Source organism: Cololabis saira, chromosome 5 (assembly GCF_033807715.1).
Source record: "Cololabis saira isolate AMF1-May2022 chromosome 5, fColSai1.1, whole genome shotgun sequence".
NCBI lineage: Eukaryota > Metazoa > Chordata > Actinopteri > Beloniformes > Belonidae > Cololabis > Cololabis saira.
In genome coordinates, this window is record NC_084591.1 from 31,165,783 (window position 1) to 31,189,459 (window position 23,677).

The window sequence follows — 23,677 nt, forward strand, 5'->3', positions numbered from 1 at the left end:
ATTCCACATCCTGAAGATTGAAATGTTTACGTCCAAAACGTATGAATCCTGTTTTTTGAGTATGTAACAACTTTGGGAAAACACTACACATGCTTCCTACTGCAGCAAATCAGTGTGTAAATATACGAGCACTGTTCCAGAATCTGATTCATTTGTGGTGTAAATTGCCATTTCAAAACACATCAGTCAGCTGTTTGTACAGAGTTGTAGACACATTCCCATAATAGTTTTTCATCTGACCACAGAGCGGGCCTTCACTGTGTCTCCAGTGAGTCCTCGGTTCTGCAATGTGGGAGGAACTGACATTAGTTTGGTATGCAAGTGTTTTTGGTGCTCCAGACACACTGACGCAATCACAACATCTTAACCTTTAGAGACATTTCAGAAATATGGAATGATATTTGTGGCCCTGAAAAAGATCAAATTGGTAAAAAAAAAAGAAACAAGAAAATGGATCTAGTGCAACACATTTCACCTTAGAAACCATGATATGTAGTTAATGTTTAACATTTTAACTGTGAGATCCCAAGTGCAGGAAACAATGTTTTGTTTTTCTTAGTATTGATCTGAGGGACAGCTTGTACATTTCTTTAACAGAGTTGAGTAGCATCACTTGGACAGCTTCAGCAGAGTCGTGTGAAAAGCTGCACAGTATCTCTCAGTGTTGTGTAATGACCATTGCACGTTGGGATAGACGTCCCGGCTCGTGACAGACAGAACCATCGGCTGCAGCTCACAGAGAAGGGACTGTCCTGCGAGCAGCTGCTCCCTGAAGCTGCATGCAGCTCTTTTGTACAAACAGTCACTTTTTATTCAAAACATTTCACTTTCCCTGCAAGTTAACAGAAGAGCATTAATCCAACGTACACACCACAACACTAAGAAAGATATGGACACTATAATGGCTTTTGGCCCTCTTTAACGCAGTTCTACTACAGAAAACGTGTGATTATCTTTGCATTGAACTGACTGTATCACCAAGAACAATAAATACGTACATACATAGGAAATTGAAAAAAGGGCTTATTATATTCAAAGCAACAGCCATTGTATTTATTCCATCGGCTGTGACATCAGCACAGCATCATTTTAGTCTACACATGTGCTCCACGCTCACCCCACAACTGAAATCCTCACCCTGCACAATAGACGTCACTGATGAGAACATGACTCTGCACTAATGGAACTAGAAGAGCAGGATGATTTCACACAAATACATATACATCCTTATTATTTTTAATTTTAGTATTTAATATTTTTACAAAATGTATAATAATTGTGTCTTCTGTGTAGAAGTGACCTCCACACATTCTTCCTGTTCTCCAAAGATGCTACTGGAGCAGCAACGAACATGTTTAAAAAACTGCGACGTGAACAGCCTGGCAAAATCCTACCACAGAGCCGGGCATGCCAGGTATTGTGATGTCAGTTTTGGCTACGCTGACCGGTACTAGACCTAATGAAGTTACAGGAGTTCCTAGCAGCTGCTTGCATGTATAAGGGGCCTCAAGCCTAAACTATTCTGACACCAACTTCCCTGCTGTGCGTCCTCTCACATGAAAGCATCCCCAGCGTCTGTTCCTCTTTTGCTGGTTGCCTCGTTCGCACCCGGGCTCCCACTTCCTTCCTGTCTCGCACACTGCTTTACAAATGGCAAAGGAAGTTGGCAGGAAGCTGTGCTGTAAAGAAATGTTCTGGTTCTCCGTCTCCCGGAGACGAACTTGTCTTTCTGATGAAGCTGGTAACGGAACTTGTTGATGTTTCGATACATAAGTTCTTTGTTAAGTGGCAGCAGGGGTCCAGAACCTCTGACCTAACTGGAGCCCCCAGAAGTCTGAATACAGTACTTTGTTAAAGGAGTTATTCAAAATTTGATAGATTTATAATAGAAGGTCCTTTAGGAAGTTTGCTTCACCATGACCATTAGAGCATCAACGTGCCAGGCTGTAAGATTTAGCACTTTGAAATATATATAAATCACTCAAGAGTATCTACATAATAACTAAGACAAACAACCATTTTTGATGCCATGTTTACCACATAAATCCACTGTACTTGGTTCCTTTATACATTCAAATGAAGACGTTAGGCTGGATGAGAGGGTATTCTACTCAGATGTTGACATTTCCATGTAGAAACTCAAGAAAGAACAAACACCACAGTGATTCCTACTTTACTATGAACATAAAAAATTAATTTTTTTGTTAAATACATTATTTCCCAGTAATGTAAAACATTAAAAAGTTATGATAACACCTTTCAGTGTTTCTGCAAACACAGCTCATGGAGTGCACTGATATGAGGTTTCTGCTGCTGCATTTTTGGCTTCAAAAATTCACAATTAAACCAAAAGTCATACGACAAATGTAGGTACTGTAGGACTCGCTAGTACTTATACCTGCTTCTTCTTCCGCAGCCGTGCCTTTGGGATGTTTATGTTATGTATTTTCTCTCCTAAAGATGCAAGGACATCGTTCGAAAAGGAGTGGTCTTAAAGCCAGTGTATGCTGCTGTAAAATCCAAGTTTTCTCTTCTCTTCTCTTCTTTTTTATAATTTTTTCTCATACGTTTGTAAACAAAATGGAATTCTGATTTGTAAGTGTGAACTCTGCACTGCATGTATCACATATGTATTTATTCCAAAATAGACCCGAACCATGCTGAGATTGAACAGCACTGGAAAACCAGATGAGAAAAAGCGACATTACATGACGTCAGTCCCCCATGGCTGGTGGATCTACAACTCCACTGCATATAAAGTGGAGATGCTGTGTGAAGTGTAAAGTTAAAAAAATGCAATGATTTGCAAATGTCATAAACCAATATTTAATTCCCAACAGGACATAAACATTTCCTCAGGGATTGAAACTGAGATGTTTTGCAATTTCAGCAGACAGCAGACCTTAAAAAAGTTGGAACTGGGTGATGTTTACTATTTACTATTGTCTAGCTTTTGCTCTTCTTATAACATCTGTCTGTAAACCTCTGGGGAGTGGGGAGTATCTTTGCTGACCCTACTGTACACACAGTGCACACTTTTGGACCAAGATCTCTGATGTTCCTGGGACCTGCGAGAGCCATTCTTCCAGCTTGGAGGACACAGCTCCAAGTACTCCAATATCCACTGGCACCACTGCTGCCTTCACCTTCCACATCTTTTCTTTCTCTTCCTCCAACTCTTACTCTTATGGTCGTGAGGTTCCATGCATGTTTTACCTGCCAACACATTACATACTCCTATTATGTGCTGGATTGTCTCCCCGGCATCTTTGCATCTCTGTCGTCTGCCGTAGTGGCCCCTAGCTGCTATCGCTCCTGTTCAACGCCTGCTCTTATGCTGCTATGATAAATGCCTCCATGCTGTACTTCAGAGCAGCGTTTTCCAGCCACTGGAACGATTTCTTAACGTCAGACACTTATTCCATTCCTTATACATGCCCTGCATTGCATCTCTTTCCACGATGCTTCCTCCTCTGTCTCTTCTTCCTCCTCACTCAGTTTCTGCTGCCTGAGACATTCACATAACAGGTCATCATTTCTGTTCCCTTCTGGATGTATTTGTGGATCTTTTTATTTTTCATTCAAAATGATGGCTTTGTTGCTCAATAATCCTCAGTTGCTCAGTTTAACTTGTCCTGCTGGCTTTGATTTGTCCTCTTGAGTAATCTTCAACATTCTTCCACCGTCACAGTGAGTTCTTGATGAAAACTCTTAAGTGTCTTGTTGATGTTGTACAGCTCCAAGCATTCCAGTATCCATGAGAGGTGCACTCAGCTGTAGGCTTTCTCAATCATTGCAGTGAACAGATTGATTTGGTTTATCTTAGTCTTTAGTGACTGTCTGGTGGTTCAGTAGCTGGTGCTCATCTCGGCTCCTTTGATCTTATTTCCGTTCCCTTCTGGTCTTCGTGCGTGGAGCCACATGCATGCTTATCTTAGCAGCTCTGATGCCTGGCAGGAGCCTCCATGCTGTGCAGAGGCAGGTTATTGGTGGGTAGTTGGATGGGATTTCCCCTAGATGGGGGTCCGTGATAATGACGATGGTGTGGCCTTGGGTTAACCATCCTGGAGCAGCTGGTTCATTTGTGCTGGTATGTGCTCATGGAGTGCAGTCACTTTGTTCAGCCAGTAGGTGTGGATCATGTCCAGGCCTGGTGCTGTCCAGATGTCTGCCATTGTGATGGTAACTATTCTTGTTCTGGGAGACGACTGTAGGCAGCTCTTAGCTCCATTAGTCGTGGGGCTTTGGCGCTGCGTGTTGCATCTTTCTCTCATGGGTTTTTAGAGTACTGCCCAGTTTCCACCTTGGGTGAGTCAATTCTCATGTCTGTACACTGTCAGCAAGAGTGCACGTTGAATGGTTCAATGGAGAACATCTTGCTAACTCTAAATATATCAGTTAAATACAGTTGAAACAGGGGCGGAGCAGGGGTCCCAGCCTAGGGGGGGCGAAGCATTCTAGATGGGCCCTTGAGGCCTAAACATCCCAGTTAAAACATAATCGCTAAAAAAATGCCACAGATCAGGCCCAACCAACCACAATTCCAACAGCAGCAGCGACACGGTCAGAACCATCACATGAGGTTTCAGCACCATGGATTTACTAGTCATTATGTCAAACCTAATTATAAGCCTAATGCAGACTTTAAGATATAAGTATCAAACTGGAGATAAAAATCAAATGACATCCAGTGATGTCTATGGAAGCTCATTTCCGCCAGTAAAAGAAAAAAATAAGATGAAATCTTAGCCTTAAAAATAAAAATATCCCCACGGTAAGTCATAATTATGAGAAAAAGTCATCATTTCGACTTTCTATCTCATAATTTCGACTTTTTTATCTCATCAGCCGGTTCTTCACCTTTCAATCACTTTGCTCAATGGCGAAGTCCCTCTGGATTGAGAGCAAGGTGAGGTTGCCAGGTTGGGCAGGTTTCAGCCCAATTGGGCTAAAAAAATATATATTTGGGCTGCTTTTCCTGGGTTTTACTAAATATTTAGGAGAAATTATTAACAAAAAAAAGTTTCCATTATGGCAGAGAAAAGTAGAAATTTACACAATAAACTCACTGATAATATATATTCTGCTCCATTTTATTGTAGTTTTTGTTTGGAGCCTGAACTTTTTTTAAAGTTATTTAGTAATGTGAAGATGAAATGTATTACGCATTTAATAATTTATGGTTTTAACAAGAGAATGTAAGATTCGGGCTGGTTTTTCATTATTTCGGTGGGTTTTACGTTGCATTTGGGCTGGAACCTGTCAGATCTGGCAACCTCAGCACTGGATTTCTTAATGACTCGTCTTTTTGGTCACAATAAACTTGCTCTCATCAACGGCGATGTCCCTCTGGATTGAGAGGAAGGTGAGGTTTGGTAGTCTGTCCCCATCCATGCAGCCCGGAGAGAGTTTTTAATCAACTTCAGCTGCTGAAACTCAGCATGAGTTAAGGCTCTGATGCGACAACTGGCTCGACGCATTGTTACGGCGTAGGTTACGCGGCGACGCGCACCCTACGCCGTAGGTTCTGTATGTGGTGTAACGCGGAACCATAAATCAGCCTTAAACAGATGCGCGTGCGAACCCGTGCATGACAGGCAGACACCCACGGGGAGAAGGGACTATTTGTTTCATTTTTATTTTTTAAACAACTTTATCCTTATGAACGCAAGTGTTATACTGTCCAACTTTCCTTATTTTATTCAGAACACTTTTTTTTTTTTTTCCTCTTCGGAGTGGGCCCCCCCGGAGCAGTGGGCCCGGGGCGGCCGCCCCCCCTGCCCCCCCGCCTGCTCCGCTACAGAGTTGAAACCATTTATACACACAGTATAAAGATACATGACCCCTTTTCTGTTTTAGCTCAGTTTGGATTACCAAAATATTTCCATTTGCTAAATGCCATAATAAGATCATTTCTTAGAGATTTTTTTATTACTTTCTTTAAAGTTAGAAGAAGTTTGCATGCACTACGGTTATTATTGCCTTACCCTAGATGATGATGTCATAGCTTCAGAAGCCTCTGATAGGTCAGTTGACAATATCTGCATTTATTAGAGGTGCACCCGTGGATATATTCAGGGCACACCTCAAACACACTGATTCCCTGTGTGACATCATGGGAAAGCAAATTAAATCAGCCAAGATATGAGGAAGAGAACTGTGGAGCTCCACAAGTCTGGTTAATCCTTGCCTGAAGATGCCTTGTTTGTCTGCTCAAACAATTATATGCAAGTATAAACAAAAGTCTGGCCATCACACCACTCCGGAAGGAGACGGGTTCTGTGTCCTAGAAATGAAAACAGTTTTGGTGCAAAATTAACATATCAACCCCAGATCAGTAGCAAAAACCCTTGTGAAGATGCTGGCTGAAGCTGGTATAAGTGTAATCATCCACGGTGGAACTAGTCCTGTACCATCATGGGTCACTATCCCAAACTCTGAAGTACAGAAGTGGCAGCATCATGTTGTGAGGTGGTTTACTGCAAGAGGGACTGGTGCACTTCATAAAATAGATGGAATCATGAGGAAAGAATGTTAACTATAAATATTAAAGCAAGAGCTTAAGACATCAGCCAGGAAGTTATAGTTTGGGCACAAATGGGTTTTCCAAATGCTGAGTGACTCCAGCAAACTGACAAATTAGTGAAAAAAATGGCTTAAGGACAATAAAATCAATGTTAAGGAGTGGCCATCACAAAGCCCGGATCTTAAACCTATGGAAACATTGAGGGCGGAGCTGAAAAGGCTTGTGGGACCGAGGCGGCCTCTACACATGACTCAGTTAAACCAGATCTGTCAGGAAGAAAGTGACAAAATCCCAGAAAACTATTGTGAGAAGCTTGCGGAGAGAGATCCAAAACATTTAAACCAAGACTAACAGTTTAAAGGCAAGGCTACCAGATACTAAGGAAATGTCTGTAAACTTCTAACTTTAAAATTTGGTTTAACTTAATATAGGAAAGTGAAAAAAAGGACGATGCATCTTTTTATAAAGTGTATGTAAACTTCAGGATCCAACACATGGACTCTGATATTCTCAGACTGGTTATTCAGATGTGGAAACCAATCAGATATGACTTGAATATCTGCATTTACAGCTGCTATCTAAGCAGACAGCTCAGGCTTTCCCCGTTAATTTAGAATTTCAGCTACTGTTGTATTTGATCTTATATTTTATTATCTTTTTTTGCTTACTCTTGTTTTTTGTTCTTGAGCTTTAGTAACACACAGATTTTCCCTTGTGGGATCAATAAAGTCTCATCTTATCTTAATGCCACTCAGGCGGACTTGAGTGAAGGTAAACACAAGTGGACACCTCAAAATAGGCCTAATATTTTTCTGACCTCATATAGTGCTTGGGAAAACAATGGTTTTGATAACTACTCTTGTGTTTTTCACAGTTTCGAGAATAATGAGGGAGATTTGGATCTTCTGTTGTAGCCATAAACTTTTGTTGCACTGACATGTTAGCAGTATGAATGCTGACATAATGTAGACCAGTACTGTGGAGGCGTGCCAAAGCATTAATAGAAATGGGTCCATATGCTACATCTTCTGTGTCACCTGTGTTCATTTGACCTGGCTACGTTCAATGAAAACACCACCAGTTATCTCCCTGGCCACCAAACCTTATGCACGTCAGCAGCCAAGCCCATCAGCAACGCACCTGGCTGTCCCAGCTGCTAAACAGTGTAAATACAGAGCAGATATGGGTTGTTTTAAGGAGAGTATGTGATTAGATCATAAAAAAAGAAGAAAGAAAATGTAATCAGATACAGGCAATAAATCAGAACTGACCACCAAGACCAAGACAGAGGGACCTCTACTGGTGAAGCTGTAGATTGCAACTCAGTCATCACTTCTAGCTTCATCCTCCACTTTCCAGCATGCAAGACAAAATCCACTCCAGATATGCAAAACTGTAAAATCTACAGACGTTCTCTGGGATTGATGTTATAAAGATTTATTTAGCAGATTTCCACAATATTTTGGGTCATCCTAAAGACTGAAAAGAGATGCATGTGCACAAGACTGGTGAAAGAAAATCATTGTCTTAACAGGTAATAATGTTTAATTTCGTGTCTGTAACATATTTTCTGCACACTGAAATGAAGGTTAATGGTGTTTTGTATATGGTCAGAATGACAGCAAATGCTTTAGCTATGTATTTGACTGAGAACCTCTTTCATCAGACGTAAAAACACTGTCAGAACTCAAAAGCAAGAAAAACAGATGCTTTTTATGAACATGAACTTACAGATGAATCGATCATAACTAATATTTGGTACAGATACAGTGGTCTTTTGCCATACTGCTGACATATTACGTTCTCACCTCACTTTGGTTCCATCATTTCTGGCTGAAACATCAATTAAGACGAAGCTCAAAGTATCGGCTGATTGTGCATTTAAAGATTATTGGAAGCAGAAATCCTTTTCATAAACATTCAAATGTGATAATTATGCATCACTGGAAAAAAAGCATATTCAATTGATATCATTCACTGCTATAAACATTTAAACAAATATGGCAAAATAATGCATGACAGGATAGCACCATTTTAGTTTGCTTCATGCATTTGATCCTTTTGGCACAATCATAAATTCAAGGAAAAAATACCCTCCTTAAAAACATGCTTTAAAGCATTTATAGTATGTACATTTGATGCAAAACGTACAGTGTAAAGCAGGGCTGAACGCATTTCTAATGGAAACGTAAATCTTTTATACATCCTGGCACTGTCATGTCTGTCAGGCACTACGACACTGAATGTCCAACTGGTAAATAAGTAGAAAAAGGGCTCAATAGCACAGACTTTTAGTTTGACTCATTGTTCTCCATGTGTAACTGTCTATTGGCGTAGAAACAAGTGCTTCATTATGAAATGCAACAAGTGCAGCTCAGATTGAATAATACTGGTCAGTGAGCCAGAGCAGGATTTCAGGACGATGTCCAGTTGAATGCGGCCAGCGGAACCAGGCGTTCTATGCTTTCCCATTATTTTTGGTCTCTGAGAACATTTTTTATCTATTTGTGTTTTTATTTTGTATCTCAATAGTTATTTATTGAGTCTTTCTGGTCAGTCTGTGAAATTTGGTTGACTCTCGTTTCCTTTGCAGGTGACTTTACAGGTCTTTGATTTTCAGTCTGCAATGAAATAATCAGTTTTTCTTTGCATTCGAGTATGTCTTTTTGTGATCTTATGTCTTCTTCAGTGACTTTTCAAAATTAGGAACCCCTTGACTCTTTGTCGGACCCATTTGATCAGTGGTGTGCACCAGAAAGGTGGTGCCGAACCAGTTTGTAGCTGTAGTTAATGATGCTGCTCTGAGAAATAGCTGGATTCATGGTTATTTTCCACTACAGAGAAAACACAGAGCCGTAACAGATTCATGTGCAATCTTTGTCTGATCTGAAGGCTTTTTCAGATGTGGGCAGAGTTCCTGTCACTAGCAATATTTATGTGTCACCTTCAATGATAGTCTAAAGTGCTGCACTCGCACACGCTGTTGTTTGGTCTGACTTTGAAGTATGACCTGCTTTCTAGAGGAATCTGACAGATGACACTCTCTAGGATATATATACAAATGACTTTAGCTGGTGAAACTTGGGATATTAATAGGGAGGTTATAGTGCTATCAACAGATGTGGATCTTTCTTTCTGTCACTGGTGACTTATCCAGGTTTATATCCCATCACTCGCTCTACAACCCTACATGAGCCTGAACAGGATGAAACCAGAGTAAAATAAGGGATAGATGGATAAAGCTATGAATCCTTTCATCGGCATCACCTAAATTCCCCGTGTCCTGACTTTCCTAGGTATGTGTTTGCAGCTTTTATGAAATTCCTCTAGCTTTTAGAACAACCTGGTTGTCTGCTGGTGTGTGTGAAACTGTCGTATTATTGGGTTGTTATTCCAGTGCACCACCAACGTTCCTGTTAGACATCCGGGTAGAACTCGGTGTTGATGTCAACGTTGTGCAAGACGTGCTTCTGCTCAGCAGCTGACATCCTGTTCAACACTTCAGCAGAGATTGAATAACTGCTCCCAGACTTCTCCTCAAACCAGCTGTCCAGCGCTCGCTTCCCATCAAAATTGCCAATAGACGGTCCATTGACGGCCACGGTGAGCAGGTCGTTCATCTGCTCCATGGACAGTCGAGAACGGTTGTTCTTACACATCTTCTGGAGAGATCCTCTGCCCTTATCGCAGCAGCCTGTGAAGCTGGGCAGGACCCTGACGGCCTGCACAATCCGGTTCAGCAATGGAAAACGTTGTCTGAACCTGCAGATGTGACTGATGACGTCTTTAAAACTGTTCATACCGTAGTAGTCTACTTTCAGATCCTTCCATTCCACCATGAGGCAGCTCCTGCTCTCGTTCCAGGTCTCCTGACATGCAGAGGGAATGGACTCCAGGTGGTTGAACATGATTTGAATTTCCTCCTCCCCATAGGCCTGCAGCCCCTCGTGGCTGTGAGGCCAAGAGGACAGGTCCAAGACTTTGCAAGCTTTGGAAAAGGAACGGCTCTGCAAGTCCAGCCTCTGTGACAAGATGCCTTGGCTCCTACTGCAGATTTTCTCCCGGATGGACTGAAACTTAGACTCTGCAACACGCAGGTTCTTCAAAGCGACGCCGTTGAAACTTTCTCTAAAGTTTTCCTCAAACTCCTGCAGATATTCTCCAGGGCAGTCCACCAACTGGCCAATCTCTTCGATAGCCTCCTCTATCTTGGTTTTGACCTGTGACACCAGCAGATACTCGCCCTGGAAAGTGAGGGCTAACCGTGAGAGAACAGCGATAATGTCCAGGAGGAAGTAGATGAGTTTTACTGACTGGTAATCTAACAGGAACTGGAGGAGGGTGAGAGCAATGGCTGCTGCATCATCCGTCTGAGTCTGACTGCTGATCTCCTTCAGGTGAGCTACGACCTCCAGATAATCCTTGATGAGAGCGTTGAGGACATTGGGTTCTCCGATGATCCATCGTACAGCTCTGATGTCTCCCAGGAACTCTGTCTCCTCCGACAGTGTTGGGGCCGTGGATCGCAGCTCCGCCATCATGCGAGGAGAGTAGCGGTAGAAACTGAGCAGTTGCTTGAGGTTGTTCTCCAAATCGTCGAGGCAGGAGAGCTCCTTCCCACTGATGGCGTCCAGCACTTCCAAATGAGGCCGGTGGATCATGATGGGGAGACAGAGGATCCAGGGAAAGCTCTTCTGGACAGCTATGTACAGGTTTGCTCTCGTCCCTGAAGAGATGTTGGTCCCGTCCACGCCGAGACCAACCACCAGCAAGTCCTCAAACCTGAGGCCCAGGACGCTGAAGGCACGGTCTAAGATCTGGAGATATCCATCAACGCCGGCCATGCTCAGTCTCTGCAGGGACAGGAATTCTACGTTGGGAGAGCCCTCGCTGGTTATGAACTGGACATAAACCGATACCATGTCTGAGAAAAGGTTGTCATTTTGGGCATCCATTATGATGCTCAGAAAGGGTGATAACCGCATCTTCTCAGCCAGATCCTCTTTAAAAGCACGGGCGATGTGGTGGATGAGGATCTGACAATCGCTTTCGTTCATGTACTGATCCACCACTTTCAGATCACACTTCTTTAGCAACTCTGCTAGCGGACGGAAATCGGAGAAGGGCCGCCCCTCCGCGGCCAAGTGGTACGCTGCGTTGAACAGCAGGATCATGTTCTTGCACATCTCCTCTGTCTTTTCTGGATGCATCCGCAGCTTATACAGCTGCAGGCACTTCTTGTGGAGGTTGCTCTGGCTGTGGAGCTTGATGGTGTGGATTTTGAACTGTTTGGAGCCGATGATGAAGGCTGACGTGCGAGATGACTGGACGGTGTACTGGCGACAGACATGGCACCACATCTCATTCAGGGTCGGGGAGTAACGAAGGAACCAGAACTTTTTCAGCCACTCCTGCTTGAAGCGGCGAATCCGTCTGCTTCCTCCTGAGTAGAGCTTCGTTGGGTCCTCTGGAGAAATCACCAGATCTGCTGCAATTGATTCATCAGCCGAGTCCACGTCCTGGTCGTCCTCATCCATCGCGACCTGAGTCGGTGTCAAAGCCTCCATACCTGCAAAGACAAACCCAGTCAACCTCAGCTGAAATTAACTTTGACCTTAGTTCCTGTATTTTTAATCATGTCAAAAATACATATAAATATATATACAGGACTGTCTCAGAGAATTAGAATATTGTGATAAAGTTCTTTATTTTCTGTAATGCAATTAAAAAAACAAAAATGTCATACATTCTGGATTCATTACAAATCAACTGAAATATTGCAAGCCTTTTTATTATTTTAATATTGCTGATTATGGCTTACAGTTTAAGATTAAGATTCCCAGAATATTCTAATTTTTTGAGATAGGATATTTGAGTTTTCTTAAGCTGTAAGCCATGATCGGCAATATTAAAATAATAAAAGGCTTGCAATATTTCAGTTGATTTGTAATGAATCCAGAATGTATGACATTTTTGCATTACAGAAAATAAAGGACTTTATCACAATATTCTAATTTTCTGAGACAGTCCTGTGTGTATAAATATATATATATATATATATATATATATATATATATACAGCATGTTTTCTGTAACAGTGCTGTCTTGTGGGATAATCATAGCACTGCTGCCCTAGAGTAATACATTTATAAAGCTGTTAGAAAGTTCCAGGTCCAGGGCAGAGTACTGAGGTACTCTGTAGACCAACTTATAACAATCTTCACCAAACATATGCAACCAATCCTTGTCAGCTCCGCTGTTTACTCCTGTTTCAAGTCTGCTACTATCCTGGTCCTCCCATCTCTCATCTACCACACAATAATATGACCTAACTCGACATCAGCTAGAAGAACTACATGTATTTGCAGTTTATCGATTAAAGCTCCACCATCAGCACCATTAGTTCACACAAACGAGACAGCAAGCTTTGGCGCATAGGACTCAGCAAAGATTAATAAGGTCTGCAGAGCACATCATAAAGATTAATCTGCACCAGGCAATGCTGGTCAAAAGCAGAGTGGCTCATTAAAGATTTACAGCACCAACATTGATCACGGTTTAAGCATCCTTTGCACATGTACTTAAACTTTAATGTATATTTCATATTGGTGTTAATATTTTAGCATCTTTTTTAAACAAAATTAGAATGTACTATTTTTTAAGTAGTTAGTGGGTTGCAGCAAACATAATTTCACTGTAGTTCTGTTGCTTGGAAAAACAAACCCCAAATCCCTGAATCCTTGAGTCCTGTGTCTTATTAATAATCAAAATCCATGAAATATAACCATTAAAACTTAAGGATGGCAAATTTAAGCAGTTATTATTTAAAAACTATAAAGATCCTAACTAAAAAAGTCAAACTCATTGGTAAGCACATGAGTATTCAACACAACACCGTTACACCAAACATTAGAAAAAAATCCAACCTCAATCCTGACAAACACTTTTTTAAATATTTACAAAACGGAGCATTGTTCAATCACTTATCAAAGCAAATAAAATACGACTTGGGTTATCTGAAATAGAGGATATATTTATAACCTCATATATTAAAGGGAAGATCAGTGCATTTTATAATATTTTATCACAAGGTTTGTCATCTTTCCAAACTTTAGTGAAGATATGGGAGAAGGAGTTGGGGATGGTCTTTGAAGAAAATACTTGGTTAAATATATGTGGAAAAAATACATTTTCCATTTACTAGTAATCAAATTAAAGAAGCTAATTTTAAATTTATTCACAAACTGTATTTAACTCCAATTAAAATACACACAATTTCAAAGGATATCTCTTCAAAATGTCCAAGATGTAAAAGAACCGATGGAACATTTGTGCATATGTTTTGGGAATGTGATCTTTTAATACGTTTCTGGAAATCAATTCATTCCTTCACACAATCAGTTTTAGAAATGAATTGAGTTAAGCTCCAGTTTGTATTTATTAAATGATACACTGGATCTTCAGTTAGACCGGAAAAAAGGCAGGATATTAATTATGATCACATACTTTGCTAAGAAATGTATACTTTTTATTTTGGAAAGATGATTCCCCTCCAACTTTCAAGTTTTTTTTGGATCAAATATCAGTTTTTTTTACCATTGGAAAAATTAACTTTGGAAAAATACAACCATGGTCATATTTTTCAAGAATTTTGGTCTCCATTATTTTCAAAACTGGAGAACTTTTCCCAGGGGGACCAATGAATATCTCTATTTTCGAACTTGTGCCTTATATGTATGTATGTTTGTATGTATGTATAGATATATATAGTTTAATATCGCTGTTGCTGCCATTTTTTAATTTCTTTTTTTTTTATTTCTTTTTTTTTTAAATATTTTTTATATTTATTTAATTTTGTTTTCCCTTAATGTATGATTTTTTTTTCTTTTTTTCCCCCCTGGGCAATTATGGGGAGGGTATGAATGTGGGTAAAATAGAAATTGTGAATGTGAAAATGTGAATTGTGAAAATTATTGTGAAATAAAAAGATATTAAAAAAAAAAAAAAAGAAAAAAATCCAACAAGCTGGAAACTTGCTAACCGCCCTCTATGAGGTCTCAACACGATGTTTCAGAACACACCTTTAAAATCCTCTATGGGAGCCTGCTCTGGGTGTGGCGCGGCCTGATCAGAGTCGAGCCGGGCTTGTTTAGCACTCAAAGGGCCAATGGCGTTCTTTTGGTCTCCTCTAAGACGTGATAGCTCCTCCTCCAGCTCCAGGATCCTCCTCTTCAGTTTGACACAGTTGGGGCAGAAGGAGGTAGAAGGCTCCTCTCTGCTGCGACTGTCCTCCTCAGTTTCCTCCACCTTCACGTCCAGACAGCTCACGCTGCTCTCTGACAAACTGAGGCCCAGCTGGAGGCTCGGCCTTCTACCACCACCAAGAAGACAAGGCCGGGACCAGGATTTGCTGGAGTCCTCCAGGGACGCTTCTAGAACATCTTTGAAAATCAGGTCAATCTTCTTCCTCTTGGCCGGAGGTTGGTTGTCCGACTCGTCCTTGGGTTGTTTACTGAAGAGTTTGCCATGAAGAGCTGATTTTAGGCAGGGAGATTTAAAGTCCTTCAGGAGTTTGGGCAGCGCTGCTGGCTTCCCAGGACCTGGAACAAAACCAGTTCCCTCATTAATCGTTGCTAATGAAAAAGGAGAACACGTTTGAGTCCCCATGTGTACAGCTTCTTCAGACTACACAATATTAAGCCAATAACAGAACCCACCAACGGGTTGGAGGCAAATCAGCAGACAGTCAGTGGTTGGTCTTCCACTTGGTCGTTATGTGTGAACAACTCAAAGATGATGACCAACGGGTCATCAAGCCACTGCAATGGCTGACATATTAAACAAGTCAAATGTTTATGGTTGGTCATTACAGAAGATTTTTTTGTTCACCTTCCACTCTCTCTGTAGCACATGCAATCGGTGCATTTTCAAATAATCAACTCGTGTTTTGCATGAGTTGATTATTTGCATGTGTTTTTGCATGTGTTTTGTTGATAAAACATGGATAGAGAAAGAAGTACTGTGATCTAGTTGCTGTCAGGTGCATGTGGCCCTTTATTGGCACTCAATCATGTAATATGAACAGTGAAATGATTTCAAGAGCCCAGATTACAAGACAGTAATCTGAACAGACCAGCCAACTCTGAAAATTGCAGAGTCCAACAGCAGTCTAGTTGAAACCAAAGCAAGCTTAAAGCGAGTTTCCATTAGTATAGTAGAATAGTATATATATATATATATATATATATAGTATAGTATTAGTATAGCCGGGGTTCAGAGTAAATGTACCCGACAGCAACCTCCATTACACTGTTACACTGTTGCATGAACAAATGAACACTGATGACCACGAGGTGCGGTAATATGCAAATGGAAGCAGCATTAAAGAAGACAAAAAAGAAGAAAGATTGAGATTAAAAAACAACCCCTGGCTGGACCTCAGAACCTCTGTATTGGTGTAATACGCCAGCAAGGTCTGAACCGATACGTTGGTCTGTGTTTTTCTTGTTCTATCCAACTTCATCAAATGCACTCCGAGCAAAATATTTATCTTTTTTTTTAATATCTTTTTATTTCACAAAAGAAAGGCAATCAGATACATCCTTAATGACGGTAGGTCTTACAATTTTCCTTTGTGCACGCATGCCTACTCCCGAAAAGGTGCCTGAAGCTACTTTTGCAAGGCAGTTCCTGGTAATAAAGACACGTGCCAAAGATCCAGCCCCAAGAAATCTAACTGCAATTCCTGCTAGTGGGAACACGCTTCAGACCCTTAGGGGAAGAAATAAAAGGATGACAAAAAAGCCCCATCTGCTGGAGAACTGAGTTCAGAACTAATGAGACTTCTTCAAGGGCTCCATCAAGCCTTCAAGTAGGCAGTACTGCTGCATAATAGTGACATGTAAATTGTTGCCATAATATGTTTGTTTTTAACATATTGTTGATATACCCTACAGATCAAAATCATATACGTAAAATAAACATGTTAGATTTTGAAATAATTTTCAATATTTTAATTTAAACAAAATAAAAAACTAAACTAAAGAACTAAAACAAATTCAGGTCTGTTAGTTTCCACCTGGAAGTTGCTCCACATATTCCCAGATCTACTGTTGGAACCATATTAGTATTAGTCTAATATTATTAGCACCATTAGTGTCCGATACTCACCGTGATTGACAGTGTCAACAACCACTTTCTCTGTTTTCTAATGAACCACCAGTATCCTCACCTGAGTCCAGGTTGCGATCAATGCTGTCCCGGGAGACACAGTGGAGTTGTCGGATGTAGTTGTCACTGTACCAAACTCTCAGCCTCTCTCCGGTCAACAACTTCCTGCAGACTCTGAAGTAGATGTTTTCACCGTGCTGGAATGCTGTCAGGTTCCTCTCGCTCTCTTCTGATGAGGTCCGCACAAACCTGCAGGTCAGAAACACAGAGTCAAACCACGAGACTTACCTGAGCAAGTTTATTCTAGACCAGGGGTCGGCAACCCGCGGCTCTAGAGCCGCCTTAGTGGCTTCCTGGAGCTTTTTCAAAAATGTTTGACCTTTTTTTTCCTTTTTCTTTTTTTTTCCTCTTTTTTTTTCTTCTGTTTTTCCTTTTTTCCTTTTTTTTCTTCCTTTTTAATCTCGTCATTTCGACTTTTTTCTCAAAATTTTGACTATTTCCTCGACATTTCGACTTTTTTCTCGACATTTCGACTTTTTTCTCGACATTTCGACTTTTTTCTCGAAGTGTATAATGAAAAAAAATCTTCCTCCAGTTATAACTAATATAGATACAAGCAGCATGTGTTGTCTTCATTCTAAGGCTTATACAAGACTTTTCATTTTTTGCGGCTCCAGAAAAATGTGTTTTTTGTGTTTTTGGTCCAATATGGCTCTTTCAACATTTTGGGTTGCCGACCGCTGATCTAGACAATCCCTAGAAAATCCTTTATGAGGTTTCTGCAGAACATGAGGCAATCAAAATACATCCTACTCACTGTGATTTTAATACATGAAATATAAAAGTTGATTCGAAACAGTAAAAAAATGATTTTCCACAGGATCTTTATTTTGACTTAAGGACTTAAGTTTTGAAGATCACCTCATCCAATTGGCCTTGGTCTCATCACTGCCATCGATGGACTGATATGAGCCGTTCAAACCAATGATCTGAAATGTCCAAAAATGAAAATAAAACAGAAAAAGACAACAGGGTCAGAGAAGTCAAGATGAAATGGTGCCAGAGAACAGGTTGTGATCTGGAACTGAACTGATCTCATATTTGCTGAACTTACAATCCAGGAGAAGAAGCCAGTTGATTCATCCTTGGACACCAGGTCCCCCTCATACGGACCGAACACTGCCCCCTTTGGGAAGCCTGGATTCACACAGCGAACGTCCACCTCGTCTGCCTCCGTGAAAACTTCCAGGCCTGACGGGACAGTGAGAACCGCCCTGTTGGCCGACCCGGTGGCCACTGGGGTGTCACGCACAAACAGCGGGGGGCCGTGGGACGGACACTCCTCTTGGAAATGGTCCTGACATTCTTCACAGACTGGAGTACGAAAACACAATTAAAACATTGTTTCTGCATGTATCCCATTTTGACATCATCCACCAGAGCTGAGCTGAAGAAAGCAGTGATCATCTTACACCATGGAGGGACGTGCACCCGTGCATGAAACACAGTGTCAGCAGCACATGGTGCATGTTCATCTACAGATTCAGAGGCTCTCAAAACAAAAGTAACTATTATAATAGGATATGTCTCAACAAAACCACTACTTTTTTCATTTAATCAAAACAAATGACTAAAAGAGATGACCTAAAGCCACATTTAAAGAATAAAGCAAAACAGGAAGTACCTACAAGCTGCATTCTATCTAAAGACCAGCAGGTGGTGTGAAGTGGGAGGTCTATGGAGGAACATTCCCCTGCTCAGGTGACGATACCTCAAAAAGTATTTTCACAAGTTTACTGTCTTATATACTGCTGCCATGACTTATACAGGGCTGTCTCAGAAAATTAGAATATTGTGATAAAGTTCTTTATTTTCTGTAATGCAATTAAAAAACTCTCTGCTCTGCTTCTCCCTCAGTGTTTTGTCCTTAGGGTGGACCATTTTTTTTGTCTCAGTGTGGTACTTGGTTTAAAATGAACAGTGTTGGGGTAGTTACTCAAAAAAAGTAATCCATTACATATTACTAGTTACTTTTTTTAAAGTAATCCCTTACACTACTTAGTTACTGGTTGCTAAAAGTAACTAGTTACATTACTTTTGGATTACTACGCAATATCACCTGAGCTGCCTCAGAAAATTAGAATATTGTGATTTTCTGTAATGCAATTACAAAAACAAAAATGTCATACATTCTGGATTCATTACAAATCAACTGAAAAATTGCGAACCTTTTATTATTTTAATATTGCTGATTATGGTTTACAGTTTAAGATTAAGATTCGCAGAATATTCTAATTTTTTGAGATAGGATATTTGAGTTTTCTTAAGCTGTAAACCATAATCAGCAATATTAAAATAATAAGAGGCTTGCAATATTTCAGTTGATTTGTAATGAATCCAGAATGTATGACATTTTTGTAATTGCATTACAGAAAATCACAATATTCAAATTTTCTGAGACAGTCCTGTATAATACAGTGTATTTTATTTGTGAACTATATTTACATACCTGGGCAAATGTATGTAAAGTATAAAAGGACTTTGTTGTGAATGTTTAACAGTGCAAGTAGTTTGTAGGTGGCTACGGCTTAAACACTGACAACTGAGCAATAACTTCTAACCACATATGGAAACGACAGGAGGAAGGGAACCCCTTTTTCTCCTGACAAATTATGTGAATGACCATATAACAATTTCCCTCTATTTTTACAGGTTTGTATAGTTAATTGTCTGCCAAACAAACTGGGAGGAATCTGATCAGGATGCCTGATCAGCAGCTTCCAGGAGAGGCAGACATGTCCCATTACAGTAAGGTCTCTGCACAGACCCAGGATGCTCTAGAGAAATGATATCTCTGGTTGGTTGGGGGACATATCTATCTACTGTTTCCCCTGAAGAGCTAGAAGAGGTGTCTGAAGAGAGGGGGGTGTGAAGATCTCTGCTCAGTCTGTTGCTCCTGCGACCCAGCGTCACTTAAGAGGCAGTAAATTCAATAAGTGGCCAATAATCTAATAAAAGCATGTAGTTCAGCTACTGATGGTCTCATTATACGTGGTTATAACAATAAGAAGAAGAAGAATTGTTTATTGCTACTGTTAAAACATTGTTACAAAACATTCCTTGAAACGTGAAACCCCCTCTAAGTCATAGTATTGCACCACTCATATCAATTCAGTGAAGCAATACATGTTTTTTTATTCTGGAAAGGGTGTTTCATTGAAAACGTTTACCACAGTGTCTTTACTATTCTGTTACTCACTTCCTTTCCAATGTCCTGTCCCCTCTGTGCAGCTTAAGGCACATATTTCATCAGAACAGAGCGCTGGGCAGCGTCTGAGACACTGCGGTGTGTTCGGTGTTGCATCTAGAACCTTTTACATCCACGTGTAGTAGAGTCTAGGGGTCAATCATCTCATGGCCAACCTCTGTTTGAACCTTGCTAATTTTACCTTTTCCTTCAGGGGTTTGGGGGAAAGACGGCATGCACACAACCCTACAGGAATTCATTCATATTCATATTGCTGATCTGTGCTGCAGCTCATACCTGCTTCTCCCCCAGAGCTCTTATTAAACCGACCGAACTGGGGTTTTAGACTGCAGTGGAAACAAGTAATAGAGGTGTTAAGGGATCTTTTTAAATCCCTGTAAAAATAGGACTGTAGGTGAACTCTATTGACTCCAGGCAGCAGGAGACACCAACTCCACAGCTGTGCATACATTTGCAGCAATGAGAGAAAGTGAACTGAAACTGTGGGTAAGCTGTACAGCACCAATAAAGTCATGGACATAAGGTTTCACCCTCCTCACCACCCTTTGCGTGACGAGACTTTGCAAGTATGCACTGCAAGTGCCCCTCTGCAGTGACATGCTGCTGTGTTTTTATAGAAATAGTAAATGTAAGTTGCTCTAACACTGAAGAGAAGAAACAAAGCTGAAACTCACACCAGAGGTCCAACCGGTGTTCACTCATGGTGGAACCATGCTGCTAGAAATCCAGGAAGTCATCATCTTCAAAACCTTCTGTGGAGCAAAAACAACCCGTTACTGCTGCTGGGAACCATCAGTAAGAGGAAACAGTGCATGAAACAAAACAGTGCAATTTCAGAGGCGGCGTCAGGCTGTTCACACAGCGAGTGGCTTCAGACAGATGACTTGAAAGCACCCAGAACATAAATGAGCCGGAGCTTTTTGGTTTTTGTTTTTTCCTCAAGGAGATACATTTTTTTCAGCCCTGTGTCTTTTGTGTTTCAGTTGACGTCTATGGTTCTGGGTAGATGAGGCAAACTAAGTGCAGAGTTTATTCTCTGCATTGAGCTGTGTTACAGATTATTCAAACCACAATTCAGTCATAAAAAACACAAAAATCTGTTCATATTTTCATACATCTGTTGTGGGTGTCTCTGGGTCTCAGAACATTATTACCACAGACAAACAATCTGCCCATCTGAGACTGATGTTTTATTCTTCAGACTGAATCCTTTCTTTTCCTGATCAGAGTTCCCCCCTCTGCTAGAAACGTCTGCTCATTGACCTAAAATCTGTTCATGTTCGACATTTTCGGTTCTGAATATTTTTTATCTGAGTATTAGACCGTAACTGCTGTGCAGTAATCAGAATTTAATGTTTAATTACTCCGATGTTACTATTTTGACTGGAGCCATCTGTTACAGTGCATTCTGCAGCTGGTAGTGTTCTGCGTCTACCAAGCTCCCGTGAGAGCCGCATGCCAAAGATTCTGGATGAAGTGGGCTACCACGTCCCTTCCAGGACTGTTTTTTTTTTTGGGGGGGGGGACTCTGTTTAGTTCCTGTAGTTGAAACTTGAAACTAAAAAAGAGTTGTAAAGGCAGGAAACCTTGTTCCTGGAAAAAGTTTCTGTACTGTAGCTGAAATGCAGTTTTGGTGATCCGGTCATAATTGTGTTTTTTATAATGGGGGGGTAATAAATCCTTCAATCTGCACGTCACTAGTTAGACTCCCAACCTACTCAGTTCAGGCTGAACCATCTAATCTAATAAATAGCACGACATTGTTCTGCTTTTTTTCCACACACAAAGTTAAATATGGCAAATTAGTAATTTTCCGTAAAATAGTTCAACCAGCATATTAACATAATGACATCAGCTTCAGGGTTCTTTTTATTCTGCAGAATTACATCTCTTAACACGAAATCCATCAGGCAGCTGCCGCTGATCCAGAACGCTGAGTCCTTACAAACACCAGGAAACTGGACCACATTACACCGGTCATGAAATCACTACACTGGCTTCCAGTGAGTCAAAGGATAGAGTTTAAAATCTTACTGCTGGTCTACAAAGACCTGAATGGTCTTGGACCAAAATACATGGTTGATCTGTTAGTTCCTATGAAGCTCCCAGACCCCTGAGGTTCATCTGGATCTGGTTTGTTCTGGTTCCCAAGAACCAGAACCAAGCAAGGTGAGGCAGCGTTCAGTTATTCTGCTCCTCACCGGTGGAACAAACTTCCTGTAGACCTGAGGTCTGCTCCAACTGTCAGCTCCTTTAAATCAGGGTTAAAAACATTACTGTTTACTGAAGCATACTCTTAAATTAAATACTTACCTGCTGTATTCTACTGCCCTTACTTTTTAACAACTTGTGCTTTTTATTATTTTACCTCTTTTCTTTTCATTTTATTTGTTATTTACTGTTTAATTATGTCTTGCCGCTTTTAATATTGATGTAAAGCACTTTGAATTACCTTGTGTTGAATTGTGCTATACAAACAAACTTGCCTCTCTTATTTCACAGTGCCGTTTATTTATTCCGTTTTTAATGTAGACACGGTTTCATGAATCCGTTTAGAGGTCCCGTACATAAACTCACGCACAGAGGTGTCAAGTAACGAAGTACAAATACTTCGTTTCCTTACTTAAGTAGAAATTTTGGTTATCTATACTTCACTGGAGTAATTATTTTCCAGATGACTTTTTACTTTTACTCCTTACATTTTCACGCAATTATCTGTACTTTTTACTCCTTACATTTTAAAAACAGCCTTGTTACTCTATTTCATTTCGGCCTTTAAAAAAAAACTATCCAGTTAAATTGCTCCATCCGGATAGAGTGAATTTGGTTGTGGTTGTTTCAGATGTTCTTGTCCAGTTTTGTTCTTACATCCGTTCCCTCAGATTCCTGCAACTAAACTTGGATGTACATTCCAATAAAGGTTAGGATAAATGATAACATGCCTCTGAAGTTTGACTTTTTGCACCATTACAATACTTATTGGCAATTAGTCATCATATCTTCTGCTCTCTGAAACACATGTTAATGCTCGATAGTACACATATATGGTTCTTTAATATATTTGCATTATACTAAGATGCATTCATTTTCAATGGCTTTTGTCCTTAATGGCTTTTTTTCCTTCTTACATTAATTTTACTTTTATACTTTAAGTAGTTTTAATGAGTTCTGCGTTACACCGACGCAGAGTTACGGCGTAGGGTACGCAGCGACGCGCACCGTGCCGCGTCCCCTACGGCGTAGGTTCTGCGTCGATTTAACGCGGAACATAATTCCGGTTTTAGTCGGTAGTCGGCCAGCTGGCAGCGGCTCCGCATCTGCATCCGCAGCTGCAGCTGCAGCTGCAGCTGGCAACGTGCCTGCTCTTTTCGGGAGCCATTTTCACTGGCCACAGTGGCCACCGACGCGGACCCACCTTGCTCGGCCGCGCAGCGGTGGCCGCCGGCCGCCGTGTCCGGGGGGAAGCTGCTCTGCGCCGGGGCCGCCGCGCCGCGAGCCCCCGCCGCTGCCCGGAGAGCCACACGTTCGGGCGTTAATGCAGTGCGCCAGACTCACTCGCCTTCTCGAGCTGTGGCCACCATTTTTTTATCACAGGAAATGACATGGAAAAACGGAAGAAAGCAACTGCGCAAAACTTAAAGTTAACCGAGGGATTTGGAGCCGGGGGACGGAGGTTTCTCCCGGACACGTGTTTCAAGAGCTGCAGCCTCACA

General features: G+C 41.0%; 1 protein-coding gene across 3 annotated transcripts; it reads right to left on the reverse strand.

Moving 5' to 3' along the window:
* Window positions 1-7,951: 7,951 nt before the first annotated feature.
* Window positions 7,952-23,546, reverse strand: prdm11 (PR domain containing 11). 3 transcript variants are annotated; one of them, XM_061721545.1, is made up of 7 exons: window positions 23,380-23,546; window positions 20,639-20,713; window positions 17,811-18,070; window positions 17,618-17,685; window positions 16,758-16,945; window positions 14,608-15,126; window positions 7,952-12,095 (listed from the first exon to the last, which is right to left on the reverse strand). In XM_061721545.1, exons 2-7 carry the CDS (start codon window positions 20,664-20,666, stop codon window positions 9,943-9,945), a joined length of 3,216 nt encoding a protein of 1,071 aa, XP_061577529.1. In that variant the 5' UTR covers window positions 20,667-20,713; window positions 23,380-23,546; the 3' UTR covers window positions 7,952-9,942. The 3 variants fall into 3 exon arrangements, with proteins under 3 accessions (XP_061577529.1, XP_061577528.1, XP_061577530.1); XM_061721544.1 differs by having other exon boundaries at window positions 20,639-20,716; XM_061721546.1 differs by lacking the exon at window positions 14,608-15,126 and having other exon boundaries at window positions 20,639-20,716.
* Between the last annotated feature and the right edge of the window lie 131 nt (window positions 23,547-23,677).